Source organism: Excalfactoria chinensis, chromosome 5 (assembly GCF_039878825.1).
Source record: "Excalfactoria chinensis isolate bCotChi1 chromosome 5, bCotChi1.hap2, whole genome shotgun sequence".
NCBI lineage: Eukaryota > Metazoa > Chordata > Aves > Galliformes > Phasianidae > Excalfactoria > Excalfactoria chinensis.
The window spans coordinates 17,944,907-17,964,490 of NC_092829.1; the positions used below are offsets into that span (position 1 = coordinate 17,944,907).

At 41.3% G+C, this 19,584-nt stretch overlaps 1 protein-coding gene across 2 annotated transcripts in view; it reads left to right on the plus strand.

Moving 5' to 3' along the window:
• Window positions 1-3,050: 3,050 nt before the first annotated feature.
• Window positions 3,051-19,584, plus strand: part of STON2 (stonin 2) — a 67,727-nt gene continuing 51,193 nt past the window's right edge. For both annotated transcript variants that reach the window (XR_011903914.1, XM_072339307.1), the window contains exons 1-3: window positions 3,051-3,219; window positions 17,506-17,712; window positions 18,184-18,438. Coding sequence is in view for 1 of the 2 variants with exons in the window: in XM_072339307.1 (XP_072195408.1) it covers window positions 17,625-17,712; window positions 18,184-18,438 (343 nt within the window). In the remaining variant the exon portion in view is untranslated. The remainder of the gene's footprint in view (window positions 3,220-17,505; window positions 17,713-18,183; window positions 18,439-19,584) is intronic.

Genomic DNA, 19,584 nt, shown 5'->3' on the forward strand with positions numbered 1-19,584 from the left:
ACTGATGTTTGCCACTACTGAATGCATGCCTTCTTACAAGGGTGCTCATGTTTCTTTCACTTTTATTTCTCTTCAAAAACAAAACAAAGTTAGAGTTTAGGTATAGAAAAGAGAACTGAGAAACATGCATCATGTTTTCAGCAGTGCTGGAGACTTGTCTTCTCTGTGTTCTGATGTTTTTTTCTAGTATGTACAGCATCTGGACTGTGTGGCAAGTGGGTGTATGAATGTGTCGCGGGGGGGTGGGGGGGGGGAGGGTGAAAAGGAAAAGGAGTTCTAATTAGCTAAACCTGCTGCCTAGTAACACTTGCTAACAAAATGAAACTGCTGATACTAAAACCAACTTGAGCCTGATGTATAAAAACAAAGCTCACTAAGCTTGAGCTACAAGTTGACAAGCCTGTAGGAGAAAGGTCTCTATGGGAGAACTTTTTAAATTGTTTCTAATTACTGTTCTGCTGCAGAATTTTGTTTCTACCTGCGATGTTTGCTTGCAGCCAGTAGGGGGCATCAGATATTAAGTGGTGGCCCAGATGAATAAGAACAACTTCAGAAGTCAAAAATAAGTAATTCCTGCCCCTTCAGACACTGTGAAATCATGGATATATTGAGAGAGAAGGGTTAAGTACTGGATGGCAAGTGCTTCAGAACTTACTTTACAAATAATCAAGAATTAAGTATATCGATCTACTGAGTTGTGATAAGTCAGAATTAAAAAATCACCCTCTTCTATATCTGCTACATCACCTCCCTACAGGACTAAGTCAGAACAGTGTGTTCTTCTGTTGTGTTTGAAGTGGAGAGGAAAGAGAACTACATTTTTATACTTAAAAAAACAAACAAAACTGGACTTGAACAGGTTGCCCAGAGAGGTTGTATCATCTCCTTGTTGTATCATTCTCAACTTGATTGTTGGGCTGAACAGTCCATCAGGAATAGTAGCTATGCAAAAATATGTATAAATTCTACAGTCAATTCCAAATTTGATGATTAGTTTATTGCTAGATTTTTATATGCAGTTGGACTGATCTTCACAAATAGCTTTTAGTTTGCTTTGATTGTTTTTTCTCTGAGAAACACTGCACAGAAGGGAGGTGCCTATAGTAAGAGAATTCAAACCCAGTGAGATAAATGTAGTGATCTCACTATGCACAGCTGTGTTGGCTTTTTCTGCCACTTTGCTAAACAAAATAGCCTTCCTGAATGTCTTATTAGGAATATGGTCTTCAGTAGAAGATAAAGGGTATAACCAGATAGGAATTTCTCAGAATGAGAAAGAGGAGGCTCTTAGTTAATGCATATCTCTGAATTAACTATTTTAGTGAGTATGACGGTATATTAACTGTTTTCCTACATGTTGACTTTAAAAGCCTCTGAAACTTTGATCTTCACTCCATTTGTCATTCTTAGTTCATAAATTCATATGAGACATTTTTAAATGTTTCTGGTGTATGTTCAGCCTCATCAAATGTAGCTCTTATCTATTTACGTTTTGGCTCAAAACTGAAAACCTGTGTGGTAAATACTGAAAGTGAATAGTTAGAGGAAAAATAAATCACTTTACGAACTAAAAGTAAACTCCCTTCTTAAACTTCTCTAATGTTGCGTCTCATTAGTTGGTGGAGAGCTCTCTGGTACTGTGAGATTTTCCTGCAGCTACAGGAAGGAGGTTTTCAAGTCATGTGAATGAATTTCTTTGCAGTTTTCAACTATCCTTGAACTTCTCTCTTTTACAATGAAACATTTAATGCTTCCTAATTCTTACAGTGACCATAGCACTTGTAGCATTACTATTCCACAAACTTCTCGTTTGTTTCCATCACAGCCATCTCTGTGGCTACTGATTACAGTGGTTTACTCTTAGATAATGAAACAAAGATGTCTGGATACCTGAGTAAAACCTTTTCTTCTGAAAATGCCCAGTCTAGGATTAGGAAAGTGATAGTCTTGAAGGAAACAGGACCTTTTTGCAGAGTTATTTTATTTAAACTGATATCCATATCCAGGCCATGTTATTCTCTCTTGAACTGTATGATTGTTCAGGTTTGCCTCTGTTGGCTGAAGTGAAGACCTCTCATGCACATCCTTTTTTGTACAAGGCAAGGAAGTTAAGCAAACAATCTTGTGTATTATATCTTACTGCTCTGTGTACTCTCTCAAGCTCTGGGCTGAGGCACGTGCATAAATACTCCTGTGTGGCTGTGTTCTGTGGGATGTGGTGTAAACAGGTGTGTGAAGTACAGATTGATTTATTTAGTGGCAGGTGCACATTGTGTACTCAGTGCTGCTGAGTCAAGTTAACCTATAATGGCTAATTCTGATTCTGTCTGGAAGACAAAAAGAAGTAAAAAAAGAAGAAACGAGGCTCAAGGCTTGACCAGAACCGGGAAGGGGCTGACGGCTTTTTCAGTCCCTTGGAGCGTGGATCTCTGCCAGCCGTGAGCTGCAGCTTCTTTGGGAACTCCTGCAGGAGAAGTGCTGATGGCGGTGAACCAGCTGCGCCCTCTGCCACGCGCGGTGCTTTACAGAGTGGCCCTGTGCTACTGCAGCTCCTTTGAGAATTCCTGGTTCGGCAACAGCTCTTTTCAGGTAAGCTGGTTTTAAACTTACAGAACTTATTCATTTATTTATTTATTTGTCCTTCAGTGACTCTGGTGCTAATTAAGGCTGTTAGCTTTTGCATGATTATAGCCTTTACGGTTATTAACATTTTTCAGCTTGCAAACTCCAATTTGCAAGGAAGCTCTTCGGTAAGCGGTGCTTCCTCAGTTCGCAGGAACAATTCTTCAAAGCCGCTGAGGGGTGCGGTGCGTGCACGAGCACCTGCGCGTGTGTTTGTACGCGGTGCCCGTGAGCGTGTCCCCAAGTTGCCTTTCGTTAAAAGCCTCGGCGCTGAGACGGTTACAAATTACAGCCTGCATACACTCATTTGCGACCTCCCTGGGGCTCCACCTCGCTACAGGTCGGCACCAACGCTGAGCCGCTGCCAGGGAGAGGCGGAGCTGCAGCTCCCGCGGCCAATGCGGAGGCGACGCCGCCGCACCCCGCGCCGCCGGGGAGCGCCCAATGGCGGCGGTCCCGCACCGCCAGTGTCCCGGTGGGGCGGGCCGGGGGCCGCGCCGAGTGCACCGCCTCCTCCTCCTTCTCCTCCCCCTCCCCGGGCTGTGCCGTGCTCACGGCGGGCGGCGGCCTCGAGGAGCAGCTGCTGCACTCTCGCAGGTAGGTGGCCGGCTGCACGTCGCGGCAGGTTGAGGGAAGGTGGAAGCTGGAGCTGGACGCGGTTCAGGTGGCTCCGGGCCGGGAGCCGGGGTGTCTGCCTCCTCCGGGTGTGTTCACTGCTGGCTGAGCTTCCCTCGAGAACCTCTTTGCTCTCGTAGAGCTGAGACTCGCCCCCTGTTGTGGTGCGTTTTCCCGCTGGGTTCGTGGTACTGCTCCTCGGCATGGCCGTTTGGGCCGTGTTTCGGCCAGCCCTCCTCGTTTCCCGCACCCTTCTGCATCGCTGTTGGCTGGGGGGAGCCTTGGCAGCGCTGCCCGGTGCCCCGCGTAGGAGCGCTCCCTTGTCCATAGCGCCCCGCGCTGTGTGCAGGAAGGTTAATGAGTGCTGGGAGTAGCGCAGGGAAGCTGTCCGCATCCACCTGCCCCTCCGCTGCTCCGGGCAATTACTCATGGGCTGGGTTTTTCCTTTCTTCATTCTACAGAACTGTGACGCGTTGTCGGTTGCTTTCTCATGTTAAGATAGTAAGAAGGAAAGAGAACTTGCCGATCACCTTTCCATAATCTATTTCAAATACTAATGGTAAATTATAGGCTATAAAGGCACAAAGTACATAATTCTATGCCAAGCGAATTTTAATGCCAGCAAACGATCAGAAACGGCTCTTTGCAGCTTGCTTGCTTGGTCTGTGAGCTACATCGCTGTCTCTGCTGGAGCTCCACTTCTCTCCTTTGATCCACAAAACCATGACACTTGTTCTGTTGATTTACATTCTGTAACTGGGCACAAATTCTCACCTTCAGGCCCATGATATCGTCTTTTCTTTAGTCCGTAGTTTTTCAATGAAAAGCAGAGTTTAAAAGAAAAAAAAAAACAAACAAACTAGACTCCTTCACTGGGGTAGATGTTGCTTTACAGCTCCATTCTGCATTACCTCCTGGGCCATTCGATGAGAACTGTCTAATAGTGTACAGGATTGGTTGGAGGGCAGAACTGGACTCTGAGTTACCTGATCAAGCTATAGGTGTCCCTGCTTATTGCAAGGGAGTTGGACTGGATAGCCTTGAAGGATCCTTTCCAACAGTTTTGTGTGTCCATATGATTTCTAATTTTGTCAATGCAAAAATCTGGCAAACGTGAGCATTTTGTTGCTTATGAAACATCTGATTAATTCTTGTCTGGTGTGAATTTGTATCTTGCACAGTTTGGGCATGCAAGCTTCAAAATGTTGGCTGCTCATGTTCCCCAGTGTGTTTGTCTTCAGTTTCTTTTTTCCTTTCTCTGCTCATCTTGAATAATACACACATGGGCTCTGGAGTTTGCCTTAATATTTGGCAGTTAAACGAGTTTGTTATTGGATCAGGTTTGTGTTATCACAAAAAAGCATGATGACGCGATCCTCGCCTTTAGTGGGTTCTATGATGTTGTGTTATGGAACATCTGCCCATGGGAGTGGTGGGCTCACTGTCCCTGGAGGTGTTCAGGAACCACGTGCATGTGACACTGAGGGATGTGGTTAGTGGGTATGGTGGTGATGGACTGATGGTTAGACTGGATGATCTTAGAGGTCTTTTCCAACCTTAATGTTTCTAGGGTTCAAATTGATTATAATATGAAGTGATATTTGTTATGAATTAGATTGGATCTGTGGTATCATGCTTTGGTCAGGCGATAATCTTTGCTTTTTTCCTTATAGCATTACAATTATTTTGTGATACTCCTATGAAGCTCCTAAGCACAAGGCAAGTCACAGTAGTTCCCCAGGATGTAATGCCTCATTTTGTGTGCATTTAGGAATACAGCTGGCTGCTCCAGTGATGAGTGGTCTTTTATAGTCCTGGCTTTTAAATCATCTTTAAAATGTGGAAACTATCAAGAACTGTCCATTAAATGTCTGAGAAGAGAAATGGGCTCTTTTATTGTTGCTGTTTTTGTGTTGTTTTTTTTTTCTCACATGTTGCACTGCATCTTGGTTCTGGCTGTCTGTGTAGCCACTTACGATTCACGTTCTCAGTTCTAATTAACAGCTTCCCAGAACACCTTGTTAACTGCAGATCTCCTTACTATGAGTTCCTGGGATCTGCAGTTATGTCAGTGGCATAATTCATGCACTGTTGTGTGTTTAGTTTGAATAAAAGTCCAAGGGTTGCAATGTAAGAAAGCAGCAACTGCATCTTCCCAGGACTGGTTTTGACTCCTGAGCACCCATTGGTGCTCCATACAGCTTTTGGGAAGGCAGTTCAGCTACTGATGTTGTTCACTGCTGGGAAATCCAGACTGTGTGTGGGTTAAACCATATTGTACGTGGGCTAAATACATCATGTTTAGAGCTCTTCATTTTCAGCTATCTCAAGTCTGGCATCAGCAAACGAGAGGTTTGTAACAGATTTCAGTGCTGCTTCTCATCCTCAAGATGTTCTGCTCTGTGAGGCTTCTGCCACCTGTTGTAGCAGTGGCTTTTCCCATCAGCACAGTGCTTACCAAGGCAGAACCAACCACTACATGACCGTGGTGCTTTAATCCTCCTGCCTTAATTCTGCTCCTTGCAACACGATGGTCTCAGGCAGCTTTTGGCCCCTATGTTGCACCAAGGCTTTTTGCAAAGCACTGGTGGGTCTGAGCCTCAAGAACTGTTCAGGTTTGTGCCCCTCGCTACAAAAAAAGACACTGAAGCCTTTGCAGCAGTGACAACCTTGTCTTTGAAAATGGAAAAACTTAAATAGTTATTAAAAACAACAACAAAAACACAATCAGGAGAGTAGTTATACACCTGCAAGGTTTCATGTGGTGACAACATTCTTGTTATGTAATCTTGCTATGTAGAAGTTGGATGTATATGAGCTAAACCCTAAGAGTGCTCTTCTGTCAGCCTGGAAAGGAGAGCCCTTGGAAGGAAATTCTCCAGCATTTTTTCTGAATTGCCTGTTTTATTTAAAAAGAGAAAAATTCATAAAACACCCAGTGACAAAATCAGATATTTTTTGTTCTCTGATTTCTTAGCACGTTTTCTTTGCAGTTTAACCATGCTGGGTAGTCCGGTAAAGGACTGCAAGTTCTGCTAATGGATAAAATGACTTTACAACCACTAACCTCAAGGGAGGAATGCCTGTCTATGTGTGCATTAGGATGAGTGTATTTGTCTTCAGTGCTGTGCCTGTGAGCAGGTGCATTTGGATCCTGGGCAGCACAGCTGGAAGCCTGTAGCTCATACATCTGGGAACTTCCCTGGATCAGTGTGTAAGTCTTTGAAAGTGTGCTGCAGTTCCATCTAAGCGTGTCTATACAGGTACAATTGCTGCCCAAATAGGGTTTATGAATTCCTTATGTGCTGCTGCTATCTTTTTTTTTCCTTTTCCACTCTTCATCTTTTAAATGTGCAGATAAGATGAACTGTGCTTATGATCCCATCACTTTCAAAATGTCAGGGTATAAAAATTCTGATAGGAATTGGGGGAAAAAAAACTGAGGAAGTGCAATGCTATGGGGGTTAGTGCCAGGGTTGCAGGCTTCCCTCCTTTTCTGAAGAACCATGGGTGCATATGCATTAGTGTGTTAAAACAGGAATGTACTTATGCAGTGAATGTTCGGTAATCCGCTCTTGTTGCGCTTTTCATATCAGAATGCATCAACAGGTTTCATTACAGATGAAACCAAGCCAGAGGACAAATCACTCTGGGGACTCACATAATGTTCTACAAGTGCTAATTCCCTCCACAGGATCTGATTGGAGATTACTTTTTAGGGGCTTCTACTTCAAGTTATGTGTTATCTCTCTTAATGCCCTACAGCTCTACTCTTGCTGATAGGGTACCATAAACTTATATATAATATAACGTATGTTATATACATGTATATAATCTTGTTCATTTTATTTATTTATTTATTTTAACATAATCCTTGATGTATATTTAAACAAAATTATGAGGGAAAACAAGCACCAGAAAATAAAGTTTAAAAAGAAAAGGTTAAGGTACAAGATAACATTAATGCATATGCTCCTTGGATAGCAACAGAGACAAATGGTGCTTTATGAATAGGAAATACTTTTATAGCAAGTAGGTTACTGAAATATGGGTGTTTCTTAAACATAAGCTCTATATGGCTGGTGGAAGGGAGCCATGAATTAAAGAGTTTTTGCTGTCAGCCATGCCTGAAATCCTTCAGTGTGTGCTTTGCTTGATGCAAAGTATTTCCTAAAATGCTGAAAAGAAAAAGTGGAAATTGTGAATTGGTACAATGTTATTTGTGACTGAGATTCAGGTGCCCTGGCTTAGGTGTGCAAAAGACTCACAAGCCTAAGTGTGCTGCCATGGGTCATCACATGGGGAGGATTCACCTTGTTCTAAAATAGACCAGACGAAGGGTTCTCTGGAGGTGTCATCTTCCATCCACTGACTATAAACAGAGCATCAGGTGACTATCTTAGATGTTGAACTCTGGTGTCCGGAGTTGAGTGAAATGTGATTCATCTCCATTTATTAAGGTAACTGAACTCAGTGTCTCAGCACAATTCCTTTGACTTGAAGCTAAGGACAGAACTGGCCAATAGGCTTCAAGATTTGGTGAAGGTGCTGTAGCCATCCACAGCTCTCTCATCCCCAGAGAGCAGCCGGTGTGCTCTGGAGCTGAGGTCCCCATCAGACCTATCTGGTGAGCTGGAGAACTCAGATCTGGTTTTGTAGGGTTATTTCTTGTTTTGTTATACTCTTCTGGCCAAGATCTAGCTGGCATTTATAGATGTGAATATTTATAGAAGCTAATTATCTCTGTAGGATCTTAAGGTTGCCAGCTGTGAGATGAAATGAAAGCCTTACCTCTAATTTACTCTTGAAAATGGGGAGGGTATCTGATATAGCAATTTCTCTTCTCCCACTGTCTAGAGCAGGGGCCTCTTGTGAACAGAAAGTACCATTTTGCAGAACTGTGCAGTGGTTTTGTGGTCATGTGGGTGACTGAAATGCATGGAAAAAACAGTGCTAAATGTTTTCAAAGAGAATCAGTATTACTAGCTGCATAACTGAAACCTGAGCTGGTCAAGCTCCATTGCACAAAGCTGGTTTGTTTTCTATTAAAGTGGTTTGAGTGGAGCAGCTATGGGGAGGAATTTAGACTATGAAGTTTAATGGTTAGTTGCTTTTTAATTACCAGCTGCTCCTTAGGATGGGAACTTGCAACAAGAAATATTCCTTCTTCTCTGGTCCTAGACATATTGTTTCCAGGTCACTGAAGTTCATGTATTTACCTGACTAAAAATTATATCCCATATGCAAAAATTATATATGGTGAAAGCATCAGACCTACAGTCTAAATGTCATTCCAACTTATAAGGTACATGGGTTCAGTGTGAGGGAAAAGAGCTCAGAGAGTGTCTGGGTGCATGTTTTATTGTGTACTCACTGCCAGAATCTCAAGTGTCATTGAAGGAAAAAGGCTGTGATCGAACAGAAGAGGCAGATCTGGGCATTTTCCCTCTTCACAAGTAACTCGTCTTTGTGACTTTTGTAAATTTAATTTAACTGACTCAATGGGATTGAGCTGAATTGATTTACCACGCTTTATATACAACCAGACTCTGACACTGGCATATTAGCATTCACTTCATTTTCCCTAAGAAAAGATTACAAATATTCCTCATGCTCAATCCAAGCTATTGATACAAAGATGCTTGGGGCTAAGACTGATTGAGAATGACCACAGACCTCTGGTAGCTACAGCTCGAAACAGAGGGACAAAGCTTTTCTGTGACACTGAAATGAGTGCTGACTTAAAAGTTTTAATCAACACCACCACCCCCCCCCCCCTTTTTTTTTTCCCCCCCAGGAAACTTGCCTTAAAAATATGTCTTTTAATTCTGCTGACTTCCAGTTGTTCACAACAGTTTGAGGTTGTTTTGTTTTGTTTTGGTTGTTGTTGTTTTTCTGGGAAAATTTTGATGAAATTGGATTTACGACTCTGCTGAAATGACAGAATCACAGAATGACCTGGGTTGGAAGGGACCTCAAGGATCATGAAATTCCAACCCCCTGCCTGGCAGGGTCACCAAACTTCCAGTATGTGTCGCTTCCAGAAATGTGTCGCTGCCCATTCAGGTAACAGAAACTGAGGGTCTCGGTACCTCTGAATTTGTGCCTCTGTGGAAGAGGGACATAGATATCTCAGATATTTTACAAACTGCTTGTCTGCATCCTGTTTTCAAAGCTGGTTCATTGGGTAGACATCCTTTGCCAAAAGTTACTGGAGTTCAGTCCCAAGAGCTGGAAAGAGAGTTTTAATGCTGCATTAATGTTATTGTTAACTGTTTATGCTGTGCAACTGAGGCACGTTGTGGGGTGAGGAGCAGAATAGCTCTGTTGGCTCATAGCTGTGTTAGGTTGTAGGTGGACCATAATGTTCCACCTATTTTGTACTGTTTATGTCTTTGGTCAAGATCTTTGTTTATACTTTGTGTGTGTGTGAGTGTATTTGGTACTGGCTTGTAAGGTACTGAGTCCCTTTACTCAAGCTTTTTTTCCTTTCCGAGGTGCTTTCCATTCCCCTAAAGGTAGGGGCAGTCATGTTGGCAATCGGCACCACTGAGTGTAATGGACCTATATTTAGAGCATCTAAAATAAAGAGTGACAACAAACATGGTATCTGTGGGTTGCCCTGGAGGGCTGTGGTGTCCTGGCGTGATACTAAGTTGCATAACTGCAATTGGCTCTCTGGAGGCTGGAAACGAGGAAAGACCAGTTGGATCATCTCAGGAATTTTCTGTCAGGGCAAGTTTGTTCCCCTGATACCTCTTTCAGAGTGCTGTATTTTGTCTGGCTTTAAATAATTAAGTAGCACTTCCTCAGGCTTGAAGACAGCCTCACGTTTTAAGACTGCCTGTATGCTTAGCCCTCAGATAGCATCTTCCTTACAGAGCAGTCCCTTTTTAATTTTAATTCCTTTGAAATGTACTGCAGATTCAGCTTTGAAGTTATCAAAGATGTCATATAAAAGTATAGGTACAGAGAAGTTATTTATACATGTAGTTGTTAGTGATATGGAATTACAGAGAAAACATGAACTGAACAGGACTTTCTGCCTCAGTGTTCCCAGTCTCCCTTTCCAGCCAACATTAAGCACAGGCAAACTGCTTTCTTTCAAGACTGCATTGCTTCCTCAATGCTCCTTGTTTTTTCTCTGCTTTCACAGTTGGATTCTGTGTTTTCCAGTCACTCAGAATCTGTTCTCCCGTCCTGTTCATACTGCTCAGCCAGATGAATGCCCATCCGCTCTGTAGGCATTCAGCCTCCATTGAAGCATCTCTGTGTGAATGATCCAGTTCTTGCATTGCCTTGAATGTGACTAGTATTTGAGGAAGGGCCTGACTTCTCTTTTTGTGTTCTCTTAGTCCAAAATGAGTCTAACTAAAGCTCATTGATGGCAACAGATTATACCCACCATTTTCAGCAAAAGGTTTTCACTGAATTTCTAGCATTAACCATAGTGTGAACTTGTCTATAAATTAGAAGATAAAGTCCTGGTGTCATTTATGCAACAAAAATCAGTTCCAAGGTAGTGGAGGAGTTATGCTGGCCCTCCTTTCACTGTTGGGGACAATATTGGTTTTAGAGTCGCACTGGATTCTGGGAGTAAAGCAGTAATCTGTGGCAAGGTATACAGGCAGTGCTGGAATTTTAGCATTTGACAGAATAGGATGATATTAATGCAAGCCAGGCTGTGTATTTACTGCAACAGTGTGCATCATCCAGCACCGTTTTTCAGTAAATGTACGATCACTTTCTTTATTTGTTAGCTTCAGTTTAGAAGAAGGATGCATGCAGTAGAGCTTTGTGATCTGTGCTCACCCATGGACAGTTGTTCTGGGTGATGGCACTCTGCAGTGACGTAGTTCTTCTGGGGTGGTTAATTGTATGACACTGAGCTTTTTATTTCACTAAACTTGAAAATTTAGAAAGAAAACCACACCTTGATGACCATCGGGATTTAGTGAATGGAGTATATATGTGTAGCTTAACTGCATGATTTAGACTGAAACAACCTAAAACAGGGTGCTCAGGGGGAGCTCTCTTTTGATAAACATATTCCTTATATGATTCAATTTTGGGTTTTGACAGAATAAACCAGTTTTTAAGCCCAATTCCCTCCCCAGATTATGGATCAGTATGTCAGTTATTAGTTATTGTAGTAGAAAAAAATCAACCTTTTGTGAGGTAAAATGAGCATGGGTTAGGGAGAGTCTGTGATGTGCATAGTAATAACGTATAGAAGTCTGGGATCAGTGCTTAGCTTTGGAAGTCTAGCTCTTGGGAGATCAAACCCTTAGTCCAGTGCTTTGCATATTTGTTCTCTATTTGTGCAATGATGATGGGAAAGGAAGTCCACAGATTTTAAGTATGCTAGCTTAATTAGCATCTTGCCTATTTCTTGTGTTTTGCTGTGTTTTTGTTTTTCCCTAGTCCAGTTTTACAGCACTGCTGCTCTGTATGGTAAGAGAAGCACTTGACAAGGCTGGTCTTTGCTTCAGATTCTGGTTTGAGCTGGAAGGCTGCAGTTTGGGAAATGATCCTTCTTATTCTAATGCAGTTAAATGGCCAGAGACTTCAGTCATGCTTTGAATACATAGTGAACCCACAGTGAGCCATATTTAAAGAGCCCTGAAATGTAGAGCTGCTGATGTGACTGAGAATGTGAATTATCATTGCTAAACATTTTTGTCCAAAATCTTTAGTTTCTGCCTGTTAGACCTTACTCATAATCATTGAGGAAAAAATAAATCCTATTATTTCTGTTTCTGTATTTCTTCCCTTCTACACTACCTTTCTATGTTACTCAAGTCCTTGGGAGTACGAAGAATAGAGGAGGAGGTTGATGCTTTTCTTCCAGTATCAGGTTTTGAAGCCATTAAATAGTATCATATCTAATTGGGTCTGGTTATGAGTATTTCTAAAGGAAAAAAAAGCAAAAAGAGAAAGACCGTTGCCTTCTCAACTGTCTGAATATCCTGGTGTTTTCTGCAGGAGAGAATCTAAGGTGCTCTTTTTGAAAAATAGAGGAGCTTCTGTGGCAGAGAAATTGTGAAGTACAGAAAATGACAGCTTTCAGGTATTAGACTTGATGCAAAGATTCTTGAGGGAGATGCTTATGACTTCCTTACCCACACATCACCAACAGACTCTCTTTTCTTACTGTCAATGGATGTGAGCTTCCAGTAAAACTGAACTGTGTCTTTGTGGGGCATGGTTTTGTGTATCATTGGATTTTTGTGGTCTAGAGAAAATAAGGGCATTTCAGGTCACATCAGCTTTAAGACCGGTTCTGTCACTGCAAATTGCAAATTTAGACAGAGCACTTAGTCTGTTAAAGTAATTGGATATAGTTGTTAATTAGAGTGGTTATGCTTGGCCCTGTGCTCAGGGGGACCCACACCAATTCTTTGTCACCCAGTGTGTCAGATGGCTCTGGTTATCATCAGTAGCACACTCTTCCTCACTCCATCTCTGTCTAAAACAGCCACCTGTGTCATCTGTCCATGGGATAGTGGAAATGAACTATCTGGTAATGGCATACAGTAAACTTGGCCATGCACTGAACAGAGGTCTGGTTGCTGATCCTTTAGGAGTGATCTGCGGCAGGAAAGGGAGTTCCTGCTTCTAGAGGGTCTGGAACTCTGCAAGTGAGTCAGTTTGACTCCCTTAGAGAACAAGTTCCTCCTTATCTGTTGAGAGCTCTCATACAAGTGTCATATGCACAGACAGTGGCTGAACCTCTTCAGCTGAATCTGAAATCATGGAACTCATGTAACAGCACATGTACATTGGAGTAGTTGGGGAACTGAGATGAGTTCAAAAACCTGACAGAAACTTTCTTAGAGCAATTTATAAGCTAAGGGGCTGAATACATGAAGAAAATCTGATTATCAATATCAGGAAATAATCAAATATGACTCTTCTCATCATCTATGCTGTTTGTAAGATAATCTTATGTGAAGTATTTGGGCAATTATTTTTCTGTTATAATGAAATCTGAATTTCTTTATTTCTTTGATTTATTGCAAACATTTTTTTATTTTTTTTTTTCTTTGTGTCATTTGTCACTGGATTTTGTTTTTGCTGTGGCTTCCTTACATACCTAGGACTTTCTTTTGATGCTTGAGAACAGATTTCCAATTTGGAATTTGCTTATTATTCAGGCCACGATGTGCTGATGGCCACAGCCTATTGCACGCCAACTTGAGAGGAAAAAGTCCATGAGCTCTCGCTCACTTGGAGATTTGCCCAAGGAAGCAATCACTCTGCAGTTCATGAAGTTCCAATAGGGAAAAGTTGTAATAGGGAACTGTTTTGTCTGTAGAGGTTTGCCCAACAGACATGGTCAAGATAAAATTACATATTTTTCCTTGAGACATTCCTGGAATCCATGGAACTTCATTGTTACATAAGCCATTGTAAGTCATGGCTTCTTTGCTGCTCTTTTGACTTAGTTTCTTTTTCGGCTATGCATAATAGAACTTGTTTAGTTTATTCCTCTTTTTTGTCATCTTTATCTCATGCAGTAACCAAATGAGACCTAAAGTAACTAAAGTAAGGCATTATGAAACAAGGAGCCTTAGCCAACATGACACCGATGTGACTGCACATTCTATTAAGAAAGTGATGCTGTGATCTGCAGAGGTGCTTGTCTTTTGGGGATCCATTTGATAAACCTGAAACATTTCCTTAGGAAAAAACAAAACAAACAAACAAACAAACATACAAAAAAAAAAAAAAAAAAAAAAAAAAAAAAACAGAAAAACCCCACTCATTATTTTAACGATGTAGAGAATACTCTGCAAGTGAATTTTGGAGTTTTTCTCTGCATCCTTTAAGTCCTTCCAAACATCCACAGCTATTTCTAGAGCAATAAATTTTGGAGCTAGGGCTAAGGGAACAGATAGATTCTTTTTTACTCCAAGAGAGCTACAGTAAAAGCAAAAGTTTATGCTATATATCTCAAACAAAAGGAGGTGAAAACACACTTAATGTGTTAATGTGATCCAAGTGTTCCCAGGCCAGCGTTACACCTCCATACAGAAATTGAATTCATGTCAGTTTAGATTTTGTTATTTCTGGATTTGCATTATGTGGATTAAAGTTTTGGTACATAACTGGTAAAGAAGAAAAAAAGAAAAAGGATACTCATTTGATTTTTATCAAAAAATTGTGATTCAAAAGTTTGTGAATGTGTGTGACTACTGCTACATTGTAACTAAGATACAAAGCTAAATGTTATACATATTTTCCACGTAGTCTATGCAGAAGTTAGCTCTACGTTACTCATAATTCTGTTACAGGCATTTTGGTCAGGTAATGGGATTAGAGGTTTCTTGTGAAAGCTGAGAGAATACAAAATTCTCTATTTAGATTTTTTTCATCCTAACATTTATCCTCGAAATGCCTCTGCTTTGGAAATCTTTGACACTGCAATCTACTCAGACTACTCAGCAGTTTCAGGCTACTTATCTAAAAGCTGTGATAGCTTTGGTACGCCAACACAACTGCCTTCAGATACCAAACTGGGAAGCCTGTAGAAAATTCCAGCAGTGGGGAAGCGGTATAGTTGCAATATGTAACGATGGGCTTCATAATAGTCTGTTGGATGTGAAGACCTGAAGCCACATTCATCAGCTTGACTTGGATCTCAGGCTGAGGGACCTCATTTCTTCTATAATTGGAGGGTTCTGTGGTGCTGACATAACAGAGCACCTTGCTGAAATCCAGCAGTAAAACTATAGGACAGACTGAACAGAGCAAATCTAACTTCTGCTTGATATTATAGACTGTGAAGTACCTTTGAGTGGATTTAGACAAAACGCTTGTCCCAGGGCTGTAGGATAAAAGAGCAAATTTGTGCTAAAACAATGGTTTAATTCTCTCACATACCTACGTAGCTGAAACTGTTTGTTTTCTTGTCTTCTTTCGTGGCTATTTTCTTTTGACGTTTATAAAAAAATATAGGGAGAGTTCTACTGGCGTCTCTGTGTATTGAGTACAAAATGAACTGTTTTCCTTTTTCATTTCCTGTCATTTCGTGCTTCTGTCCAGGCTTTTCCAGGAGAAAGAAGAAGTCAGTATTCAGTTGGTTAGGAAAAGATGCCTTGTTACAGAGAGTTAAACGAGCTAAAACCAAACCAAACAAAAAACCCAGCCTAAATAGTCACTTGAGAAAAACAAGTTAGAAAGGTCATCCACTCCTTCCTTCATATGGAATCGCTGGGACTCAAAATATCAGATTATTCTTTTTTCTCTTTGTTTACCTCTCTGTTTAGCTTTGCAATTTCTATTAATAACACCCAAAATCAATTCTGTTCAAAGCGGGCAAAGACCACAGCACATGACATCCTGGGGGCCACACAACTGGGAAGCAGCTTTGCAGTAAAGGATCTGGGAGTCCTGATGGACACCACATTGGACATGATCCAGCAACGTGCCTCTGCTGCTTGGAAGGCTAATGGTGCTTTTGGCTGCATTAGGCAAAGTATTGCAAGATGGTCAAGAGTGTTGAGGAGGTGATCATTCTGCTTTGTTCAGCACTGTTGAGGCTGCATCTGAAGTACTGTGTCCAGTTCTGGGCCCCAGTACTAGAGATACAGATGTACTGGATAGAGCTTTTCTGTGAGGAGAGGCTGAGAATTGGGACTGCTCAGTCTGGAGAAGGGTCAGGAGTGGGACTGGATGAACCCACTGCCAACCACAACCATTTTGTGAATCTGTGAATGCAGAGCTCCTACCATGGGAGTGGATGAGAAATAGGCTGGGGGTCACATTGCAGATGTTTTCCCAACACTGGGGAATGATGGGGGGGGGGGGTGGCCATAAGCTCTGAAAAGTTTGTAATGAAAGGAGACATACCTTCTATGAAATTGCCTTTAACCATCAGCATACCATCTTGGGGATGGGATCTTTGTGTTTGTAGGAAACTGTCTTTTATGTTCAGTTTCTGCTCTAGAAGGTCAAGTTTTCAGTTTCAGGCAATGAACAATAGCCCATGAATTCCCTCTGTCAGGTGTCAGGCTGTTTTGTGACTTTCAGGCTTCAGAATTCTTCAGCTATTTGATGCAAATCTTATGTGCTGATGGGTCTTCACCAGTTTGATAACTCTGAGGCCCTAAACAGAATAATCATTCTGGAAATATGGAATGGCCTACTTCCTGTAGAAAATGTTGTGAGAATCAATGTGTTTAACTACTGTTCTCTTCTTTGGACCTAGACACTGCTTAGAGCAAGGAAAATTTCAGTGTATTTTCTTGTACAATAGCCTGAAATTTTACTAAAGTAAAATTAGTTAGGTGAGAGACAGCAGGCCAAGAGATGCCGCTTAAAGCTCTTGAAAATAGCCAAGTCTGGGTTTTAGTATTCTGAAGCACTCTTGTACTGTGGCAACAAGAGCTTCAATACTTGAGATCATTAAGGGCAGAACTCGCAGTCTTTCCTAGATAGAGTCAATAGCCTTCTGAGAGTTTTGAAGTGGCCTGCATATCTGGAGCAGTCATGGGTGCTTGTAAAAGAAGAATTTCACTCCCTAGCTCTGATTTTCCCACCTATCAGCCAAAAGTCAGAGTGCCCTAGGCAGTGTCCTATCCACTCTGGATTCCCAGATCTGTGTGGTGTATGTCCTAATAAAGTACATCCTAATTAATGTTGCCACTTCTGTGGAAGTGTTTGCTGGGTTGCAGCAAAATCATGCTCAACTCCAGGCATGATATAAGACATTGTGTTTTAAACTTAATATAATGTTCCAGTCAAGCAGCAGAATTAGAAGTGCAGCTAAAGGGTGTCCTTTCATGCCCTGACTGCAAAGACAGTCATGAGAAACCTGCCAGTTCCAGAACTGGCTACATGAATGCTATCAATAATGAGACTTGCCAGTTATTGCTAACACTTGGGAAGGATCAGATTTCGTATGGCAACAAGATGAGCAGGAATGTGACAATATGTTGGAACTGGAATTAAGTTTTATCATAATGAAAATCTGCCAGACTGGGGAGGATTCCCACATAACATCTCTTACTGGGTTTGTAAGAAGCAGTTCCCTGAATTTTCATGATGGGCTGTTTTAACATGAGGGTGTTTGAAGATGCTCAGATGTTTTCATCAGGGGGTTGCTCAAGCCCTCGTCTCAACAGAAGTGATGTTCTTCTCTCAAGGGTTGCAGCATTTTGGCAGTACTGTGCCTGTGGTAAATAAGTCTGTATTATAAAAATAGTAGCAATTGTTTCTTGAGTTTAATTGTCTAAAAGTTATGATTTAATCTTTTCTTAACAGCATTTGAAAAGAAAGCACAAAGAAAGTGTTTCCCCCTACTGGTTCATCTCACTGTGCCTCTCTCCCATTCCGCTTCCTGCTTATAACAATCAAGTGAAGATGAGTAGCCTGCTGCTAATATGACGTCTCTGACTAGTGTCATTGCCTCCCACCAGTCTGAGTGGGTGTCCTTCACTGATGAACTGCTCCTCCCTGTTAAACCACAAGGTAAGAGAACTCTGATTTCCACTGAACCTTTTAAGTCTTTTTGTTTTGAATTATACTGTCATATATGCAGCACCATGTAGCATACCACTGTACCGTATAGTGCCATAGATCTTGCCTTCTAAGTGGAAGTGGTATGTGCAAAGATTGAATTATGCCTTATTGCCCCAGTATAATAGAATTTGGGCCAAAAATGTTAGGTGTTTTCCAGCTTTCAGCACAGACCCATTACAAGGTTTGAATCCATCCTTGGACATCCAAAACAATATCCAGCTGACCAAAGAAATAGTCTTACCTATTACACCTAACTATAAAACTAAGCCCAATGTTAGGTTAAAAATTTTGTTAGGTTAAAATTTTTATTAAGTGAAGAAAAAAATCTGTGTATGTTTAATGGCAAGTTTTAGAGATTTCAGTAAAAACAGTGAAGTAATTGTAGTTCTTATCAGTCTTTCTCCTTTGTCTCTATTTTAGGTAGCACTGAGGAACCTCTGGAAAAATGTTTTTCTTCCTCAGATACTTCCTCAGAAGAGAATCACAATGTGGACGGAGAATTTCAGGACCTTTTGCACACAGATCTAGACAATTCAGGTGACAAGCCAAAGGAAGATTCTACAGTGCTTGAGAACCACGTGTGTCCCAAAGCTGATCTATTGTCATCTATCAAAGCTTGGGTTCAGTTTGAGGATGCACCATGGGCCAGTGCTCCACCAACCCATCCACAGGCAGGTGAGGCAAATGCATGAACAAATCCATTCTAGTAATTTAACAAAATACAGTGAGAGCTGCCAAATATTTTCTTTGCTCTTTGATTTCTCAAAGGCTTAATTTTTATTTGTTTTACTGTATTTTAACTCAGTTCATGTCATCAGGGTTGCCAGAAGGGCTTACAATATTGTTCTGGATTGACCTAGCAGCATAATCTTAATGTCTCTTCTTCATGGAAAGAAAACAAGAAGCTTCTGTGATTCATTCAGTCTTGGAGAATACCAAAATATACTCACGGATAAATAATGTAGTGGGGTTTATAGTAGTCATGTTTCTTAGGTACAAGTCTGAACAGCCATCTGAAAGGAAACTGAGCTGTGTTTGCCCCTGTAAACTGGAACTGGAGGAGTGGTGATTGCTTGTTGTCTTTATATGCTCATAATCTCCACATGGCTTATGCCAGGAGCTTGGAACTGCTGATAGCTAGCATGCAGTTCTTTTTGCTGCCTTCTGATGCTTGAGCAGCTTGAAATTTACACAGACAACAGAAACTGATTCTCACTCCAGGACTGCGTGTGATTTTGCTCCAATGCAAAAGTTCTTTCTGACATAGTTCAAACATGCATGAAAAGCCTTTGACTTACCTACTCAGCTTGTGCTAACTGATACATCTGTATGAGATTCTAGCTTTTCTGTATGAACACACATCTGTCCCTTCTTAGAGGAGACTATTGAGTAATTGCCCAAGGAAAACATTAGTTGACTACATGTTCAAGGTGAGATATCCTCTTAATAACTGCCTTTGTGTACTTCTAGTTACAAAAGTATTTTGAAAGTTATGGTTTTCTGTTCACTGAGTCCACCAAATGTTCTCTGCAATATAAATAACACCTCTGTCAGAATACTTGGACTTTGTGTTGGGATTTGAGTTTTGTTTTCCATCTGCTCTTTGTTTGGGTTTTGTGGGCTAGTCCACACTAGCCTGCTAGAGACAGCAGTCCCTTTGTGCAGGAGATGTGGAGAAATATTCAGGCAATGATTTTTCTCATAAAGATCAGCATCAGACCTTCTTATCTTTATTTCTCAATTGCTTTAATTGTAAATATTTACAGATCTAGGTGACAAAGACAAAAACAATAACACCCATAACTGTAAATCCAAAAAACG